The sequence below is a fragment of the Protopterus annectens genome, chromosome 2.part1 (genome assembly GCF_019279795.1).
Source record: "Protopterus annectens isolate FY-2018-M chromosome 2.part1, PAN1.0, whole genome shotgun sequence".
NCBI classification, from domain to species: domain Eukaryota; kingdom Metazoa; phylum Chordata; order Ceratodontiformes; family Protopteridae; genus Protopterus; species Protopterus annectens.
In genome coordinates, this window is record NC_056729.1 from 1,534,628,282 (window position 1) to 1,534,654,332 (window position 26,051).

At 37.5% G+C, this 26,051-nt stretch overlaps 1 protein-coding gene across 3 annotated transcripts in view; it reads right to left on the reverse strand.

Moving 5' to 3' along the window:
* Positions 1 to 26,051, reverse strand: part of PLCH2 (phospholipase C eta 2) — a 1,923,638-nt gene that overhangs the window by 1,089,619 nt on the left and 807,968 nt on the right. For all 3 annotated transcript variants that reach the window (XM_044062990.1, XM_044062992.1, XM_044062991.1), the window contains exon 3: positions 2,954 to 3,197. In XM_044062990.1, the coding sequence (XP_043918925.1) occupies positions 2,954 to 3,197 (244 nt within the window). The remainder of the gene's footprint in view (positions 1 to 2,953; positions 3,198 to 26,051) is intronic.

Genomic DNA, 26,051 nt, shown 5'->3' on the forward strand with positions numbered 1-26,051 from the left:
AAAACCCTTTGTAAATCAATGAAAAATAACGAAGTACTCATTGCTGTAAATCTCTGAGCTCATCTACTGAACCTGTTAGAAATGTATCTATTATATACTGAGCTGAAAATGTTGTATTATTCATTTCTCAGACTCCATTACCATTTTCAAATCAAGTTTTAATACAAGCTCAAGGTTAATTTAGTAACCCAGATAAGATGTTTTCTGTCAATAAAAGTTATTAAAATATTTTTTCATTCAGTTTACATTAACCAATCAATTTTATACAGAAAGGAAACTATGAATCAGTCTTAGCAAGGAAATCATAGATATCCTTTTTACCATAAGTCACTGTATAAAGCAAACTTTTCCTAAACCTTTAATTTTTCTTCAACCAGAAAAGATAGAAGAAAAGACAAGGAGAAGTGGTTTTATGCTACATTTTCAATAAGAAACTGAATATATATATATATATATATATATATATATATATATATATATATATATATATATATATTTATTATCTTGGAGCTTGTTATCCAAGTTAAGTGTGTGCAGACAGCCTTGTCCAACATAAAAAAGAAGAAAAAAATTAACTGCCAGGGTGATGGGTTTGGCTTTAATTGACTTGAATTTCCATAAGAGTGATGCAACTAAACTCTATCCAAAGAAAATGCAAGTACTAGGAAAATACAAGAAAACTCAAGGGTGTCTGTGGATTTAGTTTATTCAGCTTAGACTTCATTTCACATGTAACTTTCATGAGGTATTAATGTCTACGTTCAGCTTTTATTTTCGCTCATACACTTTAGTTTTTAGTATACAAAATGCCTGTTCTTCCACCAAATGGACAGCAGTAGTGAAAAAATGGACAGCAATTCAGAGACAGACAGTCCCAAGTCCGCTTTGCTCGTTACTCCACTACACACTCCAGACTATTTATTTACCTATCATCTATCTAATTCAATTTAGGGTCATGGAGGAACCAAAGCTAATCTTGGCAGTTAGTGGACACATGGCAAAGAAACTCATTCTGTACAGAATGCTAGTCTATGACATGCTGACCCATTCACAAATGGCCTGAAAGCCTATGGACAATTTGTATGGTAGACACTTTGCCTACATTATGTCTTTGGTATGTAGGCAGAAACCAGTGCACTAAGTATAAACTTACACAGGCAGAGGGAAGACATATAGACTCCACACAGAAAACATCCCTGATTAGAACTAAACTTTGAGGCAGCAACATTAAATGCAGACAGGTTCAGGTTTGACCTCCAGTCACTCTTCATGGAGATTGTTTCTTTCTGCTTGTACAAGTTTTCCTGCTTGTACAAGTTTTCTCTAGGTACTCCATTTTCTACACAGTTTGCATAAATATGCCAAATATGCTGGTTGATATTCTACTCAAAACTGTCTACATATTTATACTGGAATTATTTGGCACAGTTCGTGTGTGAAAAGGGTAAGGGAAGGACCATTTGTTACCCATTAAGAAATAAATGAACAGGTATGCTGAGGTACCATGTTTTATAGTGACTGCATAAACATGACTTTCCTACCAGGAGCAGCTGCTTATCTTGACTTAGGTTAGCCAAATAACATGGATTTTATACTGGCATGCTCTAGTTAACTCCTGGTCACCTGTAAACAGAATGAGAGAAATACAAGGAATGAACTTGCCAAGGCTGACTACAATTCAAAACCACTACCTTTCTAGTGTAACTTTAAAATTGAGGGGGGTGTCAACCATGGATGGAAGGGGGAAGGAGCACTGCAGCTAATGCTAACTGCCACTGACAGAGGTTCATAGGTCTGTACTAGGCCAACAGCCCTAGAGCCTTTACAAGCCTAGCCGATAGAAATGGCCTGGCATCATGTCGCCATTAGTTCCTTGTGCCTCTTTCAAATAGAGCCACTGGAGTGATCCCCAGGGTGAACTTTCTACTTCCCATCCACTCATCAAGATTTCTCTTGAATAGGGCCAGTGAGGTGCTCTGCTTGATATGTATGGGAAGTCTATTCCATAGCATCGGCAGTCTCTGGTTTATGAACCTGTCCTTCCAGCATGTTCTGTTGATTGTGGTAATGAGGATGAGGTCCCTGGAGAGTGGGGTGCAGAGGGTTTGGGATTTCTTTAGGTGTAACATTTCTAACAGGGATGGGTCAGACATGGCTTTGTAAGTCAAGCAGAGATCACCTCTTAACAGATGATATGAGACAGAGAAAAGCTGGATATTTTTGAGTTTGTCCATGTAGGGCATGTGTTTAAGGCCTAGGATCCTCTTTGTGAGGTACGTTTGTGGCCTTTACAGCTGTTACAGGTGTTTAGTGAGGTACATGCCAAATGGGGCATTATACTCAATGACTGATCTAATGAGGGAAGAGTAGAGAGAGATGATAACCTTTTTCTTCCTGGATGCAGAACCCTTGGTAATGAGATGTGCCACATAGAAGGACTTTCTGACCACAGTGGCAATGTGGTGGTTGAAGACTGATACTGATCCTTTGAACTATAGCAGTCACATCACCAGTCTACTCATTCACTTACTTTGTAGAGCTGTGTAGTCCTTCACAATTAATCAGCTTATTAAAGTTTCCTTTTGCATCTTCTTAGGTGGAAATTGTTGTTTTAATTTGAACATTTAGTTACCAATAAGACCTCAAATTACTTTTTATTGCATCCTTAACTGTCCACACTTACAAAGCTAGAGGACTTTATAGACTGGCCCCAGATATAGCCTACCTAAATTACTGGTGCCATACTCATCATATCAGTCTGTGCAATATACCTGATTCACTCAGTCAAGCTAGTCTGTAACATACCAGATTCCCTCAGGTTTGTGAGATACCCAACTCACTCAGTCAAGCTGGTCTGTAAGATACCCAACTCACTCAGTCAAGCTGGTGTGGAAGAAAAATCACAGCAGGCAGTTTTCTTTCTTCTCTCATTTGTGAAACAGATAAAGGATATTGGTCTCGTGTTCGCTGTCGTTTGGACAGACTGTCCTCATCACTGATTCCAGCCATTAAGTACTTAAGCCCTGTGACCCATGTCCGTGCTTCTTCTCCATTGCTTGAGACCAAATCCAAAGATGCCATCTGGTCTCCATAGTAGATACTAAAGCAGCAATTGGGATCAAAGCTGCCATCTGCAAAGCGCTGGAAAATCTCTGACTGCTTCCCTTCACATACCTCATGGATAGAATCAATGGAAACTGGAAAAAAATTATTAAGAACAGTTACTTAGAGCCCACATCATTAAGACAGCCAGTCCTCACACTGTGTTAATTTGTATTCAATTTTCAAAGTAATAAATAAATAGTGCCTTCAAAGTAATGTGCAAAGTAGCAGTATCCAAACAGAATCCAAACTACTTACAATCTAATCAGTCAATTTCTACCACTGAATGGAAATCATTATTCCAAAACCAGTTGCAATGTGCTCACTTTTAAATACAAACTTCTTTCTGAAAAAACACAATAAAATAGGGGATTAGTCACTGTTAGAGATCTAATCCTGTGCATAAAGTATGCTGCTTTTACAAAATTATACAACACATATTCACAATTGCATCATCTATAGCTGTCCGCAGATTTTAAAAACAGTGATAAAATGACAAAATATGTCCTGAATTTTGCTGCAACTCTAACTTTATGGTAATTAATATGCTAGCAGCTTTTATTTTTACATGTAAACTGTTGGGCTATACTAGGCATGGTGAATTTACAGTACATCCCAAAGTACCACTAGGAACTGACCTGCCATACTTTGCACACCCCTGCTTTTGCCAATTTGGTGCTAGGATGGAGGGAAGCTTATATATCAAGCTCTAGTACATTAAGTAGTAAAATCAGGTACTATAAGATATTCAGATATTCATGGACAGTCTTGTTTTTTATTGTTACCAGAACTCCAGAAGTATGTATGATTCTTGTGCAGCATCTCAATAAGGAGGTGGATTTTTCAAAGTTTACCCTGGGAGGTATTAGGATTAAAAGTAAATTTTCTAGATGTTACCATCAAATGGGATACAGAGAACAAGAAATTTGAGAATTATGTCTACAGAAAAGACACTTTCTCAAATGAATACCGCCATTATGATAGTAGTCTTCCTTACTTTATTAAGAAAAATATTGCAAGAGGGCAGTTTATCAGAGCCTCAGGGATGATTACGAATTATATCAGATTTGAAGAACAGGTTAGGTTTATAAGCTCTCCGTTGTTCAGCGTGGTTATAAGGAAGATATATTATTAGAAACCCCCAATGAAATTATTCCTAAAAGAAAGTTGCTGTGAGAACCCATTTTATTTAAACCATTCTCTAAAGTTAAAAGTAATAGAATTAGTGAAGATGAAGGTGGTAGCATAGACAGGACAAATGGTTGTTTCCTGGAAATGTCAGTTGATAGATTTGCCATCTGGGATGCCATAAGCACAAACTGGAAAATATTAGAAGGTAATTTTGATTTAGTTATTATTGGAATTACCCCTAAGTTTGTATAAAGGAGAACCGATAGTCTTAAAGTTTTATTACAGAAATACAGTACAAAAATTCTTGCACCAGTAACAGTTAAAGGCAAAGCAACTTACAAATGTGGGTTTTGTTCTGCATGCAGGTTTATTTCTGAAGGACCATACATTTCATTAGAGTACATTAATGAAACTATAACTGTCCCAGGAAGGCTTACTTGTAAGACAAGAGGTTTGGTGCATATAAGTTTATGTTCAGGTTGTAATGCCTTTTATGTGGGAATGACTGCAAGGAGCTTAGAAAAGAGAATAAAAGAGCACCAGTATTCTATTAAAACAAAAGATGAAAAAAATGGTTTACATAAGCATTCTGTAATATGCAGAAAATACAAAGAGTTTCTACTTTCTGTGCTTGAATTAGTTTTATCAGACTGAAGGGAAGTAATTTTAGGAATAGAGTAGAGGTTAAAGAAGCCAAATGGGCAAATTAAGTTAAAGGCAGGTAGGTATCCAGGGTTAAATGACTCTGTTAATATAAAATGTTTTTTTTTTTAAATAAGAGATCAAAGGTATATAAGTGATGCTATTTATTAAGAACAGGGGTTTAGCTTAGTGTTCATGTATTATACATTTGTATTTTTTATTTTCTTGTATTGTTCCTTAAACATTTTTGAGTTTTTTTTTCTGAAGAAGCCTTGTTGGATGAACACAATAAATAAAAACCTCGATGCTAACTCCATTTTTGTTTTCTTTGTCTGTGCACAACTACGGTGGTTAATTAATTTTGTGGTTTAAATTTTATTTTACCACTTTTGAAAGGTCTTATTTTGCCGTTTTTACACAATATATACTATCTTCCCTAATGTTTTCCATTTTGGTATCATATTTGTATTATATTATTTTCATAAAGACCTTATAATCATTATAACTCAATACTAATGATCTTAAATGTTTTAATTGCCTTCTGTCATATATGAATTTAAGTATTCAACTACATAATTCTTTATACATAAAGCCTGCATTTAACCATTAATAGAAAATCTTATATTCCTATCCTATTCCATCTGGTCTTGTAGCCAAATCTATAATACTTTAATTAGCTCATTTAAAGAAATCTCCTTTTCTAACTCTTTATTCTGTTTTTCTGTTAACTTTTTTTTACTTTCCATGTTTTATTCACTACCTTCTTTTTTTTCTTTAAACATTTCTTGTACATACTGTACTATACTATTCACAATTGTTTTCTGAGTGCTTTCTATTTCTTCTTTTACATTTTTATTTCTCCCATTAAACTGACATCTTCCTTCACTAATCTGCTTAAGTAACTCAGTCTCTTTTTCCTTGTAAAACTATCTCTGCTTATGTACAAATTATTGTATTTTTTCTTGATTTCTTTCATATAAATCTTATTTGTCAAAGTACTTTCTATCATTGTGTTCTAAATCTCCCAACGTATTATACATTCTTTTATATTTTTCTTGCTCTACTTTTCTCACATCAAATTACTAATGTAAAAACATTTTTTACATTTTTCTTTAATCATCCACCATTCAGACTACTTTTTATAAAATGTTCTCATAGTAATATGATCTTTCCATAACTGTATTACTAATCTCTGTCATTCGGCATTCCATTCTTCTTCATTTATCTGTTGTATGCCTTTGCCCATTTTTATACATTCCTTGGTTTTCCTTTATGTATAGCAATATTGCAAGATGATCAGAAAATCCTGTTTCAACTACCTCCCCTTCTCCTATAACTAAACTTTCTGATACTATAAAATAATCTATTTCAGTTCTATAGATATCCCTTTTATAAGTCCATGAATTTTTGTCCCAAAGTTTTAACCTAACACATCTTATAACATTTTTCTTATATCATTTCCTTTCTTTTTAACCTTGTCTCTTAAATCACAGATAAAATCTCCTGTTATTTTAATATTCATATTATTCACTACTTAGTCTAAAATCGGATGAAATAATATTTCTTTACATTTAGTATTAGCATATGTTCTAAATCATTGTACTTGTTCTTTCCATTTTACATCTACAGTGGTTAATCTTCCCATTTTTGCTAAAGTTACATCTAATATCTTTATTGTACTTCTGTAGAATATCTCTCATTCAACAAATTCCAGATTATCTTTCCTCCCCATAGTTTCTATTTGTGTTCTTTCTTTATTTGTTAAAAATCTTGTCTCTTCTAATATAATTACATCTACATCACATATATTATACCACTCCAAAATCCCTATTCTCCTTCCTATAGTCTTAATACTATTTACATTAACAGAAAGCACTCTAAAATTTTCATTTTCCCTTTTCCTTTGATTAATGGTTTCATACGTTCATAGCTAATTACTAGGCTAGCTTTCAAAACAGGCCATTCTCAACCTAGCCAATTTCCCTCCCAAAGTTGAGAATCAAACAGCAGACCTTGTGTCTGTTAGGAAATACCTTAACATTTGCACTAACGCCTCAGTCATTAACTGTATATATTATTTTTCATTCATTTCCTTTCTTTTTTCTGCCACAATTATCCCTTTAAATTTTCTTTTTCTGTCTTTTACCCTTTTACCAACACAATTCTTGTTTTTATTACTTCCTGATTTATGTCTTCTTTATCACTTATTTCAGAACCTTCTTCTATGTCCTCTTTATTATTTTTTCTCATCTCATTTTTCTTCTATTTCTACTTCTTCTAAAATTTCACCTCTTTGTTCACTTTCTTCTCTTTTTTCATTGTCTTTATTCTTACTTTTGTTGTTGCAATCCATCCATAAAAGTCCAATTTTGTTACATTTACAACACTTCAATTCAATTTTTTTTGCAAAATGTCCAATTGACCCACGATTATAACATTTTCTTTTGTCACAGTTACTTATCAAATGTCCTTTTCCACAAAACAAATTTTGGGTTGTCCCCAATATTTTACCACACTCCTGTTACCCTTCATATTTATTATGTATGTTATGTGTATATTTTTTTCTCTTTCCATTTTAACACAATATTACAGTCATAGCCACCAGTCCATAAACCCCTTTTGTCATATACTTTTGTAATATCCAGTACTACTTCACATAAAGTTTTCAAATGTCCTCTCTCTTCCTACCTCTGTTCAAAACCGAACTTTAATTTTCTTTTTGTTTCCCTGTTAAATGCTTTTATCATATGAAGTTTCCTTGGGTCACAGTCTTTTTTTTCATATTCTCCAAACCACTGTACACAGGCTACAGGAATTCGATATCTACACCACTACAAGCCAATCAAAATGTGATGTGGTTAACTCACCACTGTCACCCAATTAATATGTTATGTGGGTATCCCACCACTGCCAACAATTAATATGTGATGCCCCTTCACTGGCCTCAATCTTCACCACTAGCACTAGTGGGAGGTGTACACATTGGGAGGATGACAAATATACACACAGTAAAATACAATTTCCCTTAAGAGCACAAAGAGATCACAGTCAGTATGGGGATGTTTTCTCCCTCTCTCCAGATCCCCAATAAGACTCTCCACTGGCACAGCTATAGAGTTAAGATCTCAGCTGAGTGGTCAAGCCAAAACCTCCACCACCCCTCTCTGTTCAACCAGTGCTTCATGTCCCCGCCCAAGTAGCTGACACACACACACACACACACACACACACACACACACACACACACACACACACACACACACACACACACTTTGAGATTTGATTTATATACAAACACTCAGACACTCCTGGGGAAGGCTGGCACAGGTTTACTAGCTATGCCCCCTTCTGCCCAGACTAAAAGGTAGTTATCACTGCCACCAACCAGCTCTTTATTGGCTACTATAAGGCCCTTACCAAAGGGTGTCCAATCCTACTGTGTAATGTTACTATTATCCAACTGGTAAGTGTGACCAATGCTATTTAGGAGTGGCCAGTGTCACCAGATACATATGCAAGTACGCTAAGAGCTTAAATATCTCTAAACAAACCAGCCGCAATTAAAAGGTTTAAATATATGTAATAATAAAGGAAAAAGACAACATTCAATTTTATTTATTTTTATTTATAAAATAAAAAATAAATATTTAATAAATATAGAAACAAGACAATATTCAATAACTCAGCATAGTGACTACAGAGTTTTGAATCAACAGGAAATATTTTAAAATAACATTGCAGGACAGTCAAGTAAATACAGAAAACATCTAAACTAATCTTACTACAGTCCTATCTATCTCTAAAAGACATACTATGCCTAAATCTTACTTAAAGAGCAACACACAGGCAGAAGTGCTCATGAGTGAGATGTTTTCAGGTCCAAAGATAAATACAAAATGCACAGCCACTGAGATAGTTCCCAAATTAATATTAAAACATTACTCCTGGGTCAGCTGGATGACATCACTCTGTCATCTTCCTTCCGTTCCCAAGCTAACAGAAACTAAGAAGTTTTAGCATCTCTGTGTAAGAAGTACATGTCTCTCTGCAGCTAGTAGGAAGTGACAGAGCAACAAAAACACATTACATTTTAAACCTAGTAATTATTTCTGTTTCAAGACAATAGAAAGAAACTTCTACCTCTAGATATCCTGTCTCCTTCAGTGAAACTGAGAGATAAACACAATCATAAAACATTCTGTTCTTTTCCAGTAGTGTACACCATGGTTACATTCTTGAAGCTCAGTACATAAGATACAGTTCAACACATACTTCTGCATCGGTAGTTTAATATACACATAACATATAGTTCTCTTACATTTGTAAGACAAGCATATGAATCACATTAATATTCGCAAATGACATATGATTATTTACAACATTCCAGATAGCTGGGCTGGCAGTGTCACAATTATGGTTACTACATAACTGTAGTAAAATTTTAAAGGTAATTAAACATTTTCTTTTCTCATATTTAGAATGTATAGCTATATTGTTTTCTGATAAACTATTCACATTTGCTCTTTAGCATCAAAATCTATAGCACACTGGGTCTTTATTCATAAACGTTTTTTTTTTTGCTCTAGAAAAGCTGAAAATCTTACATTCTTGCAGCTTAAAATACTTTACTAACCAAAATCAAAAGACATTACAATGCTGTCCTGCAGAAATTATGTCTTAAATTTGAATCTGTTAGATTTCTTTTCTAGTTGGAAATTGGTGCTCTTCTGTAATTTAAGTTTTAAAGCAATTAAACCGTCATTCTATCTGGTTCTTAAAGGAAAACTCCACCTTAGAACAAAAAATCTATTTTTTCAATCTGTCTTTTTTCTCTGGCTATTTTAATATCTCAAAAATCAGTCTGACTGCTTCTTATAGAATTTTAATATATTATCTGCAAAATGTCTGCCAGTGGGGTTTGTCATATCAAAATGATCTAATTTATCTTCAAGCTTTCTCTCCCATAATCCATTTCAAGTCTGCTTTATATGAGACATGCTAGGCATAAGTAAGTAGGGGTTTATTTCCATGCTATTGACATATAATGAGATTAGTGTTTGTCACTGTCATCTTGTGTACCTTCTGTAACAGGACTGCTTATTTTATTCCTTGAATGGCCCTCATTTGTGTGTCTCAGGGATGATGTTACTGCATACTAAGGAGTTATATGGCTGCAACCAAAACAATTGCTAAATTGCAGGCCTTTGTTCAAAGTATATTTGCGTAGTCCAAAAATAATGGACAGTTCCCTCCCCCAACAATTTGTTTAATGTGCTAAAACTTTACAAGAATTACAAGAAAAATATTTTCTGACTTTTCTCCAAATATCATAGACCTAGTTGGTAATACATTCAAGTTTTCTTAAAATGTAAAGCAGTATAAACAAACATTTAAAGCTTAGCATTTAATACTGTGACGCTGTTTATGAAATTTGTCAAAAGCGGTAACTGCCTTTGAAACATCAACTGATCTAATTTGCTCTACTCTGCTATGAAAGGCATGCTTACATTGGAAGCAGCTGTATATCAGTGTAAGTTCTCTTCCTCTCTGCAATAAAGGCAGTGGAAAACAGTTTTACACCTCTCTGTCTTTTTTTACAGGAGTTGCTGTGCTCCTGAAATGAGCAGCATTAATTACCCATACAAGATTGTCAGCAGTGCCTGACAGGGAAAACTATATATTTTTTGTCTGTGGTATGTTATGCAGGCATAGACAGATTCCTATGACATTATGTGAGAAGTTAAGTTTAAAAAAGTGGATGGTCTTTCTTTTCCTTTATAAAACTTTAATTTTCTTGACTTGGAATTAAAGTACCAGTGGGTTTCTGGCACCTACACAATACTGGAACCATAGAGTAGGGAGAAAAGCATCCTAAGAGTTGAGTTAAACTGTAGGAGAAGTTGGAATTTTCATTTAAGGATATATGATCATTCCATGCTTGCAGAGGTACTGGTTCATTTCCTTTTCCAATATCTCTTTTTTCACTCTCTCTCTTCAGACTGTAAATACTTCACCGCAACTTTTCTTTTCATTTATGAGATACCAGTTGCCAGAATCACATATAAAGCCTTTTAATCTTTTTACACCCTCACAGAAAGACTTATTTCTCAACATAAAAACAATAGTTCCTTGAATTACCCCTCTTTTATGTAGCTATTCTGCCTTAACCAAATTATCCAGCTCTCTCATCACTACAATCTCCTTACCTGCTGCAAAACCTACCACCAGGAGTACTACCCCTTCCCCTATGAATTAAAGTTACTAGTTATAGTCCTCCAACACAACAATCTGTACTTATAACTTCAATACGGCATTACTTTTACAAAACATGCCCTAAATTAGAGGTCAAAGGAGCATCTCAAAATAAAAATTCTTACGTTGTCTTTCCTCTCTAAGCACTGCACAGAACAGACCTATCTGGAATAAATCAATCAGCCTTTTCTACTTAATGCCATCTTTCCTAACAAAAATTGGAATCAATAGACATTCTTGCAATTTTATATTTTTGTCCTTCCCAATAGTCTCCCTGTCTTTTCCCCCTTTACATTAATAAACTCACTCCCGTTTCAATGCTAGTTTTTCCTACCTATCCCACCTTCCCTATTCTACCTTTGTCACTTGTGGTACAGTCCCTTTAATCTACTCCACATATAAATTGCCTTTTGAGCCATATTTTTGATATATTTTTATCATTACCTTTTTTTCATGACCTTAGTCTCCACAATGGTCATGAAAGTATTTTGAACAACACCAGCAAATGTTCTTAATATTATCCATTTCCTACATCAGAAAAAACCTACCATTTTACCAGCACAACTAATAAAATATTTTACTTTTACTTTATTTATTTTTATTTGACCTTTGTTAACCAGGTTGGTCCAGCTGAGCTCAAGCCCATTTTCAGTGGAGACCCGAGGAGAAAAGCTCCAAAAGTATTTATACAATTTACTGAAAAAGCAGAAAAACATGTATATATTTACAGGGATATGAACTTCATTAAATTTGTGTAGGGCTTCTCTGCAAACTTATATGATCATCGCAAAGTGGACAATCTAAAGAGAAGATTAACCCAGACTAGGTTTCTTGAAGGAGACAGTGGTTTATCCAGCTATACTAATGATAATAACTTGAGACAAGGTGAGATAATACAGACATAGCAGATGAATAACACTGTTATAGAAAAGAAAATGCATAAAAGACTAAACTATGTTGAAGGGGTTAGTACATGCTGTAATGGAGAAGAAAATGGAGTCGGAAACAAATATGTCGAGTAGAGCAGAAGAACCTTCATATACACTGTCAGCTAGGAAAAATGTCCCAGCAAGAGGACAGCATACTGGCTAACACAGCAATAAGTTCATAGGTTCATAGGTTCATAGGTTGGTACTAGGCTATCAGCCCTAGGGCCTATACAAGCCTAGCCATAACAATTCCCTGGCTATTTTTTCCCACATTATTTACTTTCCTGGACCCCTATCTAGCAGGGCGACTGACGTGATCCCTGGGGTGAATTTCCTTTCTCCCATCCAATCGTCAAGGTTCCTCTTGAAGAGGTCCAAAGAGGCACTCTGCTTGACATGTATGGGCAATCTATTCCAGAGTCTGGGGAGTCTCTTTGTCAGGAACCTATCCCTCCAGCATGTTTTGTTTATTGTGATGACAAGGTTTAGATCTCTGGAGCGTGTGGCTCTGAGGGATTGGGATTTCTTTAAGTGAAGCATGTCCAACAGCTCTGGGTTTGACATGGCCTTGTATGTTAAGCAGAGATCGCCTCTGAGTAGACGATATGCGACAGAGTATAGCTGGAGTTTTTTAAGGTGGTCAGCGTAGGGCATCTGCTTTAGGCCTGTGATTCTTTTAGTGAGGTATTTCTGAGGCCTTTCCAGTTGTTGCAGATGTCTTGAGAGGTACATACCAAATGGGGTGTTGTATTCTATAATGGGTCTAATGAGGGATGAGTACAGTGGGACAATGACCTCCTTTTTTCTGGATGAAAAGCCCTTCGTGATGAGGTGTGCCACATAGAAGGATTTCCTGACTGTTGTGGCAATATGGTTATCAAAGGTGAGACCACTGTCCACCTGTGTCCCTAAGTCTCTTATCACACTTTCTGTGTTTAGTGTACTGCCACCTATATGGTAATTCATGGATACATGTTTTTTCCCAAAGGGGATAACAATACATTTCTTGGCATTGAGCTTGAGCCCATGGCTCTGGCACCAAGCATCTGTTTCTGTAAGGCCCTTTTGTAGAGTATCCACATCATTTGGGGATTCAATAATGGCTCCCAGTTTGCAGTCATCTGCAAACTTTGTTAGCCAGAGTCCCTTAGTGTTGACCTGTACTTCAGAGAAGTAGATGCCAAACAAGAGCGGCCCCAGGACTGAACCCTGAGGTACTCCACTTGTCTGGAGCTGGATTTGGAGTCGGCTACTTTTACAGTGTGGGTTCTATCAGTAAGCCATTTAGCAACCCATTGGGTGACATGGGGATTAATGCCCAACTTAGTAAGTTTATCTATGATTCCAGAGTGGGGGATGGTGCCAAAGGCCTTGGCAAGGTCTAGATAGGCTGTGTGGACCACCTTACCCTTGTCCATGGCTCTGGAGACTGATTCAAAGAAGTCAATCATGTTCAGGAGACAAGATCGGCCCTTCACAAACCCAAACTGGGTGGGGTCCAGTGTTTGAAGGTTGCCAATGTCTTTGTTTATAAGTTCCATGATAATACGCTCCATGGCCTTGCAGATAAGGCTCGTCAGACTGATGGGATGGTAGTTTCCGGGATCCAAGGTGGATCCCCCCTTGTGGATTGGGATAAATGTAGCTCTGTGCCACTCAGTGGGCACGAAACCTGAGGTGAGGCTATGATTAAACATGACACTTAGGTGAGGTGCCAGTTCATATTGTAGTCCATGTAGTACACAGCCCGGGATGTCATCTGGTCCCATGGATGCTGTATTCTTGGCTTTAGAGAGTGCATTTTGTACCTGTGTGGCCGTTATTACTGGAATTTGGCAATCTTCCGGTATTGAGATGGGCCATTTGGGGGGTGAAGTTGGCACTGAATCGATCTGCCAGGATATTGGCAATATCCTTCGGATCAGTATATTTAATGCCATTCTGTTTTATCTCAGAGCAGATCTGAGCATTGCCATTTAGATTCTTGACATAGTTATAGAATGCTTTGTGGTTGTCTTTGGAATCTTTGGCAATTTTATTTTCGTAACTAGCTTTGGAGGATTTTATGAGGCATCTCAGTTTCTTACTGAGGCTAGTAAGGGAGTTTTTTGCATCCTGGGATTTTCCTTTTTTTCTGCAAAAGTTTCTTCCTTTTGTAGTAAAGTTTGTTTATGGCAGGGGACCACCAGATTGGCTTCCTTTTTTTGGTCATCCAAAGAAGCCTCAGAGATCACCTCATGTGGCAGAGGTCAAAGATACACATGTTAAATCAAAGAGAAGGAACACCAACCTACAGAAGCAGGAGTTAATGAGTATACAAAATAATATAAAACAGACAGGAGCTCTCCTAGCAACAGTAAAACAGAGACTGCAGTGAACAATGCCAGTGTAAAATGAGAAAAGACCATGATAGCATAGACACCAGTGGACTGAAGAATATTTTGACATTTTAGTTACTTGATGTATAAATACCCTTGCAATATTGTAGAAAATGCCAGTGTCAATAAAACTGTATGGAAAATTTTTACATTTCATCAGAATGGTGGAAAAAATTAAGGCCACAGAAGGACAATATTGCTGTTGACATTCCCCTGAGTCAGACATAAGAGAGGCATTGGCTTTGCATGTTTCTGGCATGAGGTATCAGAGTAAAGGAGACAATCTGTGAAAAAACAGGAAATAAGGAGTGGAACAGAATAAGTTTACCTTCATTCACTTGGATGGTGTCTCTTCTCAGTCATGCGTCTGTAACCAGCACTTCTTGTATTTTAGTATTTCCACTAAAGATGAATCAGATATCCCATGAAATTAACATCTCTCAATGATAATGCATAATGCTTTTTATTTCTGGGCCACATTACTGAACATTTCATTTCAGTAATGATAGTTTAGTACATATGGGAAGAGGCACATTTTTGTTCTGCTTTGTTATTATGTATAAAATTGCTGGTATATTTGCCCATTGTATGTAAGGTGCATATGTGCAATGCAAAACAGCCTATGAAATTATCAATAAACTGTAAAGTGGCTCAGTGGACTGAGCCATGGTAGTCATAGCATGTGGGAAGGCAAAGTACAGAATACTGCTATATTTCCCTTTCCCTTTACAAGGCCACAAATAATATATGCGGCCCGATAAATATCCAACTCACATGGTCAGAAACTGCACTTTCGAATGCTGAAAACAGAGAAAGTGCTGCACAAGCCCACCTGCAGCCCTCCACACCCCCTGCTAATTTAATACACGAACTCCAAGATCGCACTACAATGTAGGAAGGGGTACATGTTCTGATCCCCAGTATAGTGCGATCTGCACTCAGAATCCTGAATTCACATGAGCGAATGCACACTGGTATTCACTCAATTGTGAATTCGGCAATTCGGTGTCATTATTCTGAATATTTGAAATCATCCTTTCGCACATCTGCCATCGCAGATGTGTGCTTCAACCATATGAAGGTAAACCTACACATATATATATATATATATATATATATATATATATATATATATAGATGCAAAAAAAAAAAAAATATATATATATATATATATATATATATATAGATGCAAAAAAAAATATATATATATATATATATATATATATATATATATAGATGCAAAAAAAAAAAATATATATATACACACACACACACACACACACACACACACACACACACACACACACACACACACACACACACACACACAATCCTTGCTGGCATTCAGTCTGAAACTCCAGTCAAGTGATGAACATGTTTTTTTTCTCCAAGTCAGATATGTCTTTGCTGATGGAAATGGTGCAGGACTTGTCATAATTTATCTGAAATATTCAGATCTGTTCTAATAATGACACACTGCCAATAGCTCAATGTTGGATGTTTATAACAAATACAAAACAGACACTATGTTTATGCTTTAAAATGTGTGAGTTAAATGTTACATCTCCTTGAACCATGTTCATTTTAGTTAAGTATGCACCTTACAGCAGCCACAGTTTGCTACGTTTTGATATACTTAAGTTAGATATTCTGTTCAGATACAGTAGTATAACCAGGTTGGGGCGAAGGTGGCAGCATCACCTGGTATAAGGTGTTAGGATCACAATTATGAGCTCTGGGGAGGAGCATCAGATTGGAGAAGTAACTATTTTTTGGTTCCTCACAACAACATGAAGGTATGGAGTGCCACATCTGAAAACAGATCTTTATTTATTTATTTTTTTTGCTCCTTAACTTAGTGTTGAGGCCATACCTCTCAAACTCTTAGAGCAAGAAATCTCGACAAAACCATAAATAATGGGGTGACAAAGGTCCAACAACAGGGGCACTTTTTAAATATTGCTCTTACAAACTCGGAAAGTTGATAGAATAACAGGTTTTGCAGTAGCCTGGATTTTTCTGAAGGGTATGAAGTCTGAAACTCAAATGCCTGTCATTATTTCCAGACTTAAACCCTGAGTGATTTGTCAATGATTTGCTAGAAAATCACAATCATAGGAGAAATGAACTGAAGAGAAGAGGCAAAAATCTGTACCGCTGAGAGGTATGGTTGAGGCACACTAGATCAGGTAGCAACAGAGGGTGTCACATATGCTATGTCTCTGTTTGGATGTGTAGAAGTTAAAATGGTTAGATACTAAATGTTTCTCATGGTACACCAACTTAAAATGTTCTGCGATACCTACTCCAGAGAAAGGTGGAGGTGTACTCATCGAGAACAGGGGTGCAGATTATGAAGAGTAGCTTAACATTCGAAAAGTGTTTACCCAGCAGGGGACCAAATGTAGGTGTAATGACTAAGCAGGGAGAAATGAAATAAGTTTGCTTTTTCTATCCTCGCTCGCTTTGTGAAATTGTTAAATTAGTTGACTCATAATGGACATAGGCATATATAATGACCAAATAGGTCAATTAATCAAAATCTAGTTTAGGGGGAAGAAGACCAAGATGTAGGCCAGTCAAAGGGTGTAAAGGAAACTGAAAACAAAAGAGCAGCAGTATGCACTCATTTTATATCTTGGAACATACGAAGATATTCTCAGCCGATAAAATGCAATTTGATTTTCCTGAAATTAAAAAATCCAAATGCTGAAGTAGTCCTTTTACAGGAGACTAAACACAAGATAAGAGTAGCACATAAGCTGCAGCATATCATAAACCTGACAAAGGAAAATCCGGACAATACCAAGAAAGGAGGGGGGGTATCCATATTCATCAAAGACACCCACACCTCAAGACTGGTGGCAATGCACGATGCATCGGAGACCATCCAGGTGCAATTAACCATAGGCAAGACTGCTCTGCAAATTGTAGCATGTTACAGGCCACCCTCACAAACTCAGGAACCTCACATGGCCTTCCTGAAAACACTAGAGGGGATAAATGTATCACCAAACGCCATCATACTAGGTGACTTCAATTACCCTAATATAGACTGGGAACACTACTCAAGCCCAAACACCCTAGCCCAAAAGTTCCTGGAATTCATAAACTCAAATGCCATGGAACAACTAGTCACCATCCCCACAAGAGGAGAAAACATACTTGATCTCATCATCACGAACATGGGAGCACAATGTTCAACACCGGAAGTATACCCCTCACTGGTGAGATCAGATCACAAACTAATCTCGCTGGAGGTCCTCATCCCACCCCCACCTGAAATAAAAAGACCACAGTAAAGAACTTCAAAGCCGACTTCACACTTCTAAAGACTAGTGTGGTCTCCTTTAAGGCCCGGAAAACAGTACTCAAGCCGCTGAATCACTTACAAATGCCTTCTACCAGCACCTGCAGGACTGCATGGATAAGGCAATCCCAAGCAAAACAAAGACTCTTTGTACCAAAGGCAAGCGTCCAGTCTGGTGGACCCCAGCCATAAACAAACTCTACAACAAAAGGAGGAAGCTACTACAAGATAGAGCAAAATCCTTAAAAGGTAAGACACCCTTGATCACTATAAGTAAAAACTAAGAGCTCTCATAAAATCATCCAAAGCAAATTTTGAGAGAAAAATAGCTAAAGACTCAAAAGACAATCATAAGGCCTTCTTTAGCTATGTTAGAAACCTGGGAGGAAACTCCCAGATATGCTCAGAACTAGTTCAAAATGATGTGAAGATTACTGATCCTACAGACATTGCCAACATACTGGCTGACAGGTTCAGTGCAAACTTCTCCCCTCCCCAAAGGAGAGATATCTATACCAAGCGATTGCAGCCCCCAAACATCTCCAACGCCCGAGTGAGAACTGCTCTCTCCTAAGCAAAAAACACAGCATCCATGGGACCTGATGGTGTCCCCGGCTGTGTGCTCCACGAACTCAACGAGGAATTAAACCCACAGCTAGGACAGCTGTTTAATCATAGTCTTACCTCTGGAGTGGAGTGGCGCACTGCAACTGTGGTCCCACTTCACAAAGGCGGTGCCTCCACCGACCCTGGAAATTACCGGCCCATTAGCTTGACAAGCCTTATCTGCAAAGCCATGGAGAGGATCATAATGGACCTCATAAATAAAGACATAGGGAATTTGCAGACTTTGGATCCATCCCAGTTCGGCTTTGTCAAAGGCAGATCATGCCTTCTAAACTTGTTTGACTTTTTTGAAACAGTCACCAAAGCCATTGATGAGGGAAAGGCAGTCCATACAGCCTACCTCGATCTGGTGAAGGCCTTCGATACAATACCCCACTCGGGTATCATTGAAAAACTCATCAGCTTAAATGTTAACCCATACATCACAAGATGGGTTGCAAACTGGCTGAGTGACAGAACCCACAGGGTCAGAGTTGCTGGCGCCATGTCAGACTCAAAGCCTGTCACAAGTGGTGTACCACAGGGCTCAGTCCTGGGCCCACTCTTGTTTGGCATCTACTTTTCCAGTACAAGCAAACACAGGAGGGTTATGGCTGACAAAGTTTGCAGATGACTGCAAACTGGGCCATAGTAGAAAACACATCTGACACAGATATCCTTCAGAAGGGTCTCACAGAAATGGATAACTGGTGCCAGAGCCATGGCCTAAAGTGAAATGCCATAAAATGCATAGTCATACCCTTCGGGAAAAACAAGGTTACCCCTAGCTACCAAATAGGTGGCAATCCACTGAGCACAGAAGAAGTTATCAGGGACCTGGGGACCCAGGTTGATAGTAGTCTGTCATTCGACACCCATGTAGCTAAAGTAGTTAGGAAGACCTTCTACATTGCCCACCTTATCATGAAGGGATTCTCATCTAGATCAAGGAAGGTCATAGTCTCCCTATACTCATCACTCATCAGACCAATGATTGAGTACAATGCCCCATTCAGAATGTATCTGACCCGACACTTGCAGCAGCTGGAGAGGCCACAAAAGTTCCTCACCAAAAGGATAAAGGGTCTCAAACATCTGTCCTATGCTGCCCGACTGAAAGAACTCCAGCTCTATTCAGTCGCCAGAGGTGACCTTTGCCTAACATACAAGGCCATGTCAAACCCAGATTTGATGAATATGCTTCACCTCAAAAATCTAGATCCGTCAGAGCCACTGGCGGGAGACTTAAACCTCGACACGGCTATTAATAGGACATGCTGGAGGGATAGATTCATCACCCAAAGACTCCCTATGCTGTGGAATAAAATCCCGGTATATGTGAGGCAGAGCACGCTGGCCTTGTTCAAGAGAAATCTTGACCAATGGATGGGAGATCGCAGATATACCCCAGGGATTACCTCAGTGTCACTGCTCAACAGAGGCACAGCAAAATAATGGGTATAGTTCCCCATACTAAAGGGGTGGAAAACTATGGGCTAGGCTTGTAAATGCCCTCAGGCAGATAGCCTAGTATGAACCTATGAACGTATGAACCTATGAAAGAGAGGGGTATCTATTCTATTTCACAGGAGTTTCAAAGTAAAATCCGAATTCTACAGATTAAGCACAATGGGGAAGTGAATTATATGGAGAGGTATGATTCCAAATAGTAAAACCTTGACATAGCACTGATACTGATAACTCTACATTCTTTGAAAACTGTTTTAAAAACTGGAAACAGACAGCGACGGAGTGGAAAATACGGGTAGTGGGGGGAGGGATCCAATGTTATGTCTGGCTAGGTTACATAGTAGAAAGCAACACAATATTAGTGTTCAGGATCTGCTGAAGAAAAAATACACTTTTTTATGTGAGCAAAGAGTCTCCAGAGTAGCAGTTTGGGTTACTTTCTTATGAATAAGAAAAATCAAGTTAGAGTGTTGCAGATGGCCATATTAAATACACCTATTATAGACCATGCCTTAGTAATTTTGCCAGTAATAGTGGACCAAAGACAGGATAGATCAGATTGGCTTGTAATAAGTGGAGAACAGAAATGGCAAGGAGGGTACTACTTTTGGTAATATCTGATATCATTGGAGGATTTTCTTCATCTGAGACTTTTTTAAATATCTTTGACAATTAAAAATGCCTCATCTGAACACTTTTCCTCATGATCAGTATACTGTATATGGATACAGTAAGTAAACATTATTTCTTAAACTGAAACTAGTACACTGGCCACATAGCCTTTATAAGTTTAATATACAAAGGTCAGTTCTTTTTCTTTGAGTTATGTTAAGTTGAAGTGTTTATAACTGTTATTAAAATGTGCATGCTGTAATATGTCAGTGCTAGTTTTGGTGTAATAAAAGGTTTGCTTGCTTTACCCACAAACAGCTCTATTGTTATTGTGAAGTGTTTTATTTGCTTGCTGCTTGCTAACCATGGGAGCTGAACTTGGTGTTATGTACATTTCCTCAAACTAATTAATACTGAATAATTTTGCTTTACAGGATCTACTCCTGAAAAATGTGTTTGTCATGTCTCGTACAAATCTGAATACCTAATCAAAAATGCATTCTCCCCTTCATTACTTTATTCTTAGGTTCATAGGTGTGTACTAGGCTAATTGCCCTGGAGCCTTAACAAGCCTAGCCCATAGAAGTGCCCTGGCATTGTGCCACCTGACTTTAGTTCCCAGTGCCTCTATCAAGTAAAGCCACTGGAGTGATCCCCGGGGTGAACTTTCTATTTCCCATTCACCCATCAAGATTTCTCTTGAAGAGGGCCAGTGAGGTGTTCTTCTTGACGTGTATGGGAAGTCTATTCCACAGCATGGGCAGTCTCTGGGTTATGAACCTGTCCCTCCAGCATGTTCTGTTGCTTGTGGTAATGAGGTTGAGGTCTCTGGAGCGTGTGGTGCAGAGGGACTGGGATTTCTTTAGATGTAGCATTTCTAACAGAGCTGCATCAGGCATGGATTTGTAAGTCAAACAGAGATCACCTCTAAGTAGGTGATATGAGACTGAGAACAGCTGGAGTTTTTTGAGTCTGTCCATGTAAGACATGTGCTTAAGGCCTAGGATCCTCTTTGTGAGGTACTTTTGTGGCCTTTCCAGCTGTTGCATGTGTCTAGTGAGGTACATGCCAAATGGGGCATTGCACTCAATGACTGGCCTAATGAGGGAAGAGTAAAGGGAGACACTGACCTCTTTCTCCCTGGATGCAAAACCCTTGGTAATGAGATGTGCCACATAGAAGGATTTTTTGACCACAGTGGCAATGTGGTGATCAAAGGAGAGGTTACTGTCAACCTGTGTCCCCAGACTGGCATTAAGCTTAAGTCCATGGTTTCGACACCAGTCATTGGTCTCAGTGAGGCCTTTCTGTAGGATGTCTACATCACTTGTGTTCATAATTGCTCCAAGCTTGCAGTCATCTGCAAACCTGGTCAGCCAGAGTCCCTCTGTGTTGGCCTGGACTTCTGAGAAGTAGATGCCAAACAGGAGAGGACCCAGGACAGATCCCTGTGGGATTCCACTTGTGACTGGTCGGCGGTCTGACTTGGAGTCTGCTCCTTTTACACTGTGGTTTCTGTGAGCCAATTTGCAATTCACCTACTGATATAGGGGTTGAGGCCTAGTTTGATGAGTTTAGCAATAATTTCTGAGTGGGGATAAAGTGCCTGTCTTGGTACTTGAACCATGATGTACTTTAAGATATTTTTTTTTACTGAACCTGTGAGTATCAAATTTGTATGGAACTTAGTGTTTGTTAGGATTTGCAAAAATTACTACAATCTATTTCATGTGAAGGAGTTTTATTGCATTTTATTTATTTATTTTCTTATTTTTAATGAACAACAAAGATATATATATATATATATAAGAACAATAAAGAAATATATAAGAAAAGCAATATTTTACTGCAATAACTGTATTGTAATGAACTTTAATCATCATACTTTGCCTAGAACAGAAAGAAGCACAAACTGTTGCAAAAATCTACTGGAAACACACCTGAGACATACAATAAGTGTAAAGCTCCTTAAAAACTGTATTTATTATACTAAAAACATAATAAAATAATCACTTCTGTCTCTATAACTGTGACTTCATCAGATCTGATGGTGTTTGTCCAGTCGATTTTTGTTCATATACTTTGCCTAACATATCACCAGGCTATTTTCTACATATTATTATTTTTACTCTTGTTTACCACCTCTAGACTGGGTCATGACTGAAAAAGGTTGTGCGACTTAACACATTTACTGAGTTAAAACGCCAAATAAATACTACATAAAAACAATGAAGTAGAGCTCTGCCATATAATAGCTTTAAACATTCTAAACAAATGGTCCTTGAAATGTAGCCTTAATAAGCAATATCTCATTGCTGTTGAGAATGATTAATATTTTTTGAATCTGTAGTCTCAAAACAAAATTTATACAATGCATGAGTTAAATGTAACAAGTATCACACAGGTGACCGAATCAAAAAGTTTCTTTCTGAGTTAAGATTGTCTGCATTCTGGGTTTTCCTGTTTATAACAACTTCAAGCAATCTTAAAACACAGAATAAGAAATACTAAATAGTGAAAAATCTGTGAAAGGCATGAGGAATAAGCAATCTGGCACGACTGATCCTGAGATTTCAGCTATAAGCCCTAAAACTGTAAGAAACACACGGTTGGAAAAAAATAGCACGACCAATGAAACAATATAACCAATGAAAAACAGCTACCATAAAATGAAAAACAGTTATAATACAAGAAAGTAATAAGAATTTACATCAGAGAAGGAACACAACAGGATATGGCATAAACACCTTCCAAAAGGAAAGAACGACAGAAAACATATCAGCAAACAATGCAGCTGACATCCTCAGTTGAGCATTTTTTTCTTTAATGAGGAAGAGTTCAGAGAGTTCTTTATTGCTGTAGGACTGCATTTCTGACAGCAGTTGTAGTTTTAGAGGAGGCCCATTCACAATTTTCAGTGTACATTTTAAATTAGCTGTGCGGTAAGGTTTGAGCAGCATAGTGATATAAGAAGATCTCTTGACTCATCCCGACTCCTCCGGCCATTGTTTCTGTGGACATTTCATGTTCTCCCTATGTCTACAAGAGTTTTTTTGGAGGCGACTTTGTTTTCCTTCCACTATAATTTAATGACTACACTAAAGGTATCTACATATTTGCTATATTTACCATTGCCCTTGTGTAGTGGGTCACGTATGAAAGGGGTTGGAGAAAGCTCTGCTCATTTTTCAAGTTAACAAATAAATACAATTTAAGAGCTCCTACAAGGCTGCTGTCTTTTGGATTGGGATCAAATATGTCTTCTGAGGGTCAAGGAATATGCTTAAGGGATGTTGCGACAAGTATTGGCAGTCATTATATCCTGCAGTACAAATATCCTTAGTGTGCAAAGAGTTATTGCTATACCATCAAGGTAGATGCAGTCATGAATCTTTTATTTCTGCACTGTATTTTACTGAAGGTTAGCTTACACTGGTGAACTTAAATTATTTGGCATGAAGCCAAAATACAACTAAATACCTGAATATAAATTGTTGACTAAAATTGGTTTTCAGCCATGATACAGAAAAGTGCAATGCCACTGGAAGTGCAATTTAATGCTGAAGAAGCAATAAGCATAGTAACAATTATTTGTTAATAACATGCATTCATTTCACTGTAATGTTGGATTGTTGATTTGCAAAGATTGGCCCGGGTACAATAAAAATAAATAAAATGGCATTATGCTCATCAGATGTTCCAAAGAAAAGTATAGGCGATCTGTTCCAGGTCAGTATAAAAACAATTGTCTTTAATAGGCAACATAAGCAAAATAAAATGTGGATGCTTAAATTGGATATTTCCATGATTGTTTTGTATGATCACTTCACAAGCATCAGTGCATTACATTCAGAAGGTAATTTGGCAATCTGACATTGAAAACGCTTTTGGGTTGTAAAAATATTATTTGTGCGCCAGCCTATTGGTACAGGTAAATGAATCTGCATACACTGCTGCTGATCTGGGGTTAGCTAATAATGTTAGAGCTAGACAATCACTTAGCTTGCTGTGGGGGTTATACAGAAAGGGATTACCAGTGTTTGCATTGTTCCATGGTGGAGATCTGTATGTGATTCGGCAAGAACATGAGGGTCCAAAAAGCGTTAGGTACTTGTTGACAAATTAAGCTGTACACACATGAATGTGCATGCATGCAAAATAATAGTACCCACTTTGTTAACCACTGGAGATACAGTCCTTTTTCAGGAGTGACCTGGGAGCAACATCTAGTTAAACCCCTTAGTCAGAGTCACACATTTGGCAAGTGAAGGCTGAGGGATTCACACCTTGTACAACTAGGAACTAAAGCTTACTGCCTTAACCCTCTGTGCTAACTGCCAGACGTCAGTGTATGCCGGTATAGTCTGATAGGCTCTGTTTGAAGTACGTCCCTACACAGTGAGGGAGTGAAATATACTGAGGTAAACAGCGTATGTTTAAATGAAGAGGGAGAACAAGCCTGACATTTGGCCATGCTGATGTACTGCCTCTTAAGTTCAAGAGCTAAAGAAGGATACAGTATGATGTGGAAGTGACAAAAAAATTGTAGAGACATGGATTTACAAGTTCGCTTATTTCCAGAAGAAAAAGAGTGATTAAAACTGAATACTGTATGTTTCGCACTAATACTAGCTAAAGGACCACTTCACAGGGTTTTGAACTGAGAATCTTGACTTACTCAGTCACACTTGAGGTAAATGGAGATGGAAAAATTAAGCCATGTTCCCTGGGCAGTAGGAAGCAGGTCATTAACAGCTCAGAGACTTGACCTCTGCACTGTCGGACTTTTCTTATTAAAAGTATTATGACTTTTCAGACCCAGTATATATCACAATGTTATTTTCATGGAAGAAAATGAAACATATCGCCTATGTCTTTTTAATTTATATTTTGGCATTTCATATTACTCAACAGGCAATTTTAACACAACAATAACCTAGTAAATCTTAATGCAGACTATACTAAAAGGTATATGGATACATATTAACAGTTTAAATGGTTCAGCAGGAAGAACACACATCTTTGACGCCAGCAAGATCTGATGACTGTGTAATCCATTATCCAACAATAAAAAAGGTTCACCTCGTAGGTAAAGTTGGTGTATCCAAAGTAAACGAACAAACAGAAGAAAAAGATAACGCCAACACCACGATGAAAATAAAATCCAGTAGAACTTTATTACTCAAACAAAGCTGCTTAATCCATTCCCATATCAGCTTTTGGCTTTAGTACAAAATGGTGGTGGGGCAGGTCTGTTCTTCAGATGAAGTATACCTGATGCCCACTCAGTTGAGCCCATAATTATCATTTTTTAAATGAATAAAATGTTCATAGTTCAATTTACTGTTTTTTTTTCCCTGTAATTCACAAAAAGCAAAAAAATGAAAAAGAAGAAACGAGTACAATGTAATACCTACACATGCAAATGAAGCAGTTTGCACATAAAGTAATTTCTTGCCGCCTAAAAACACTTCAGTCTCACTTAATCGGTTTCAGCATCAAACCTGTTTTTCCCATTTTGTACATTGGAGCAGGGTGTCACATCAACAGGGATCAGCAAAATGCAGGTTAAAAGAAGGAAACACAGAGACAGGATAGGGAGCAAGCATGACTTTATCC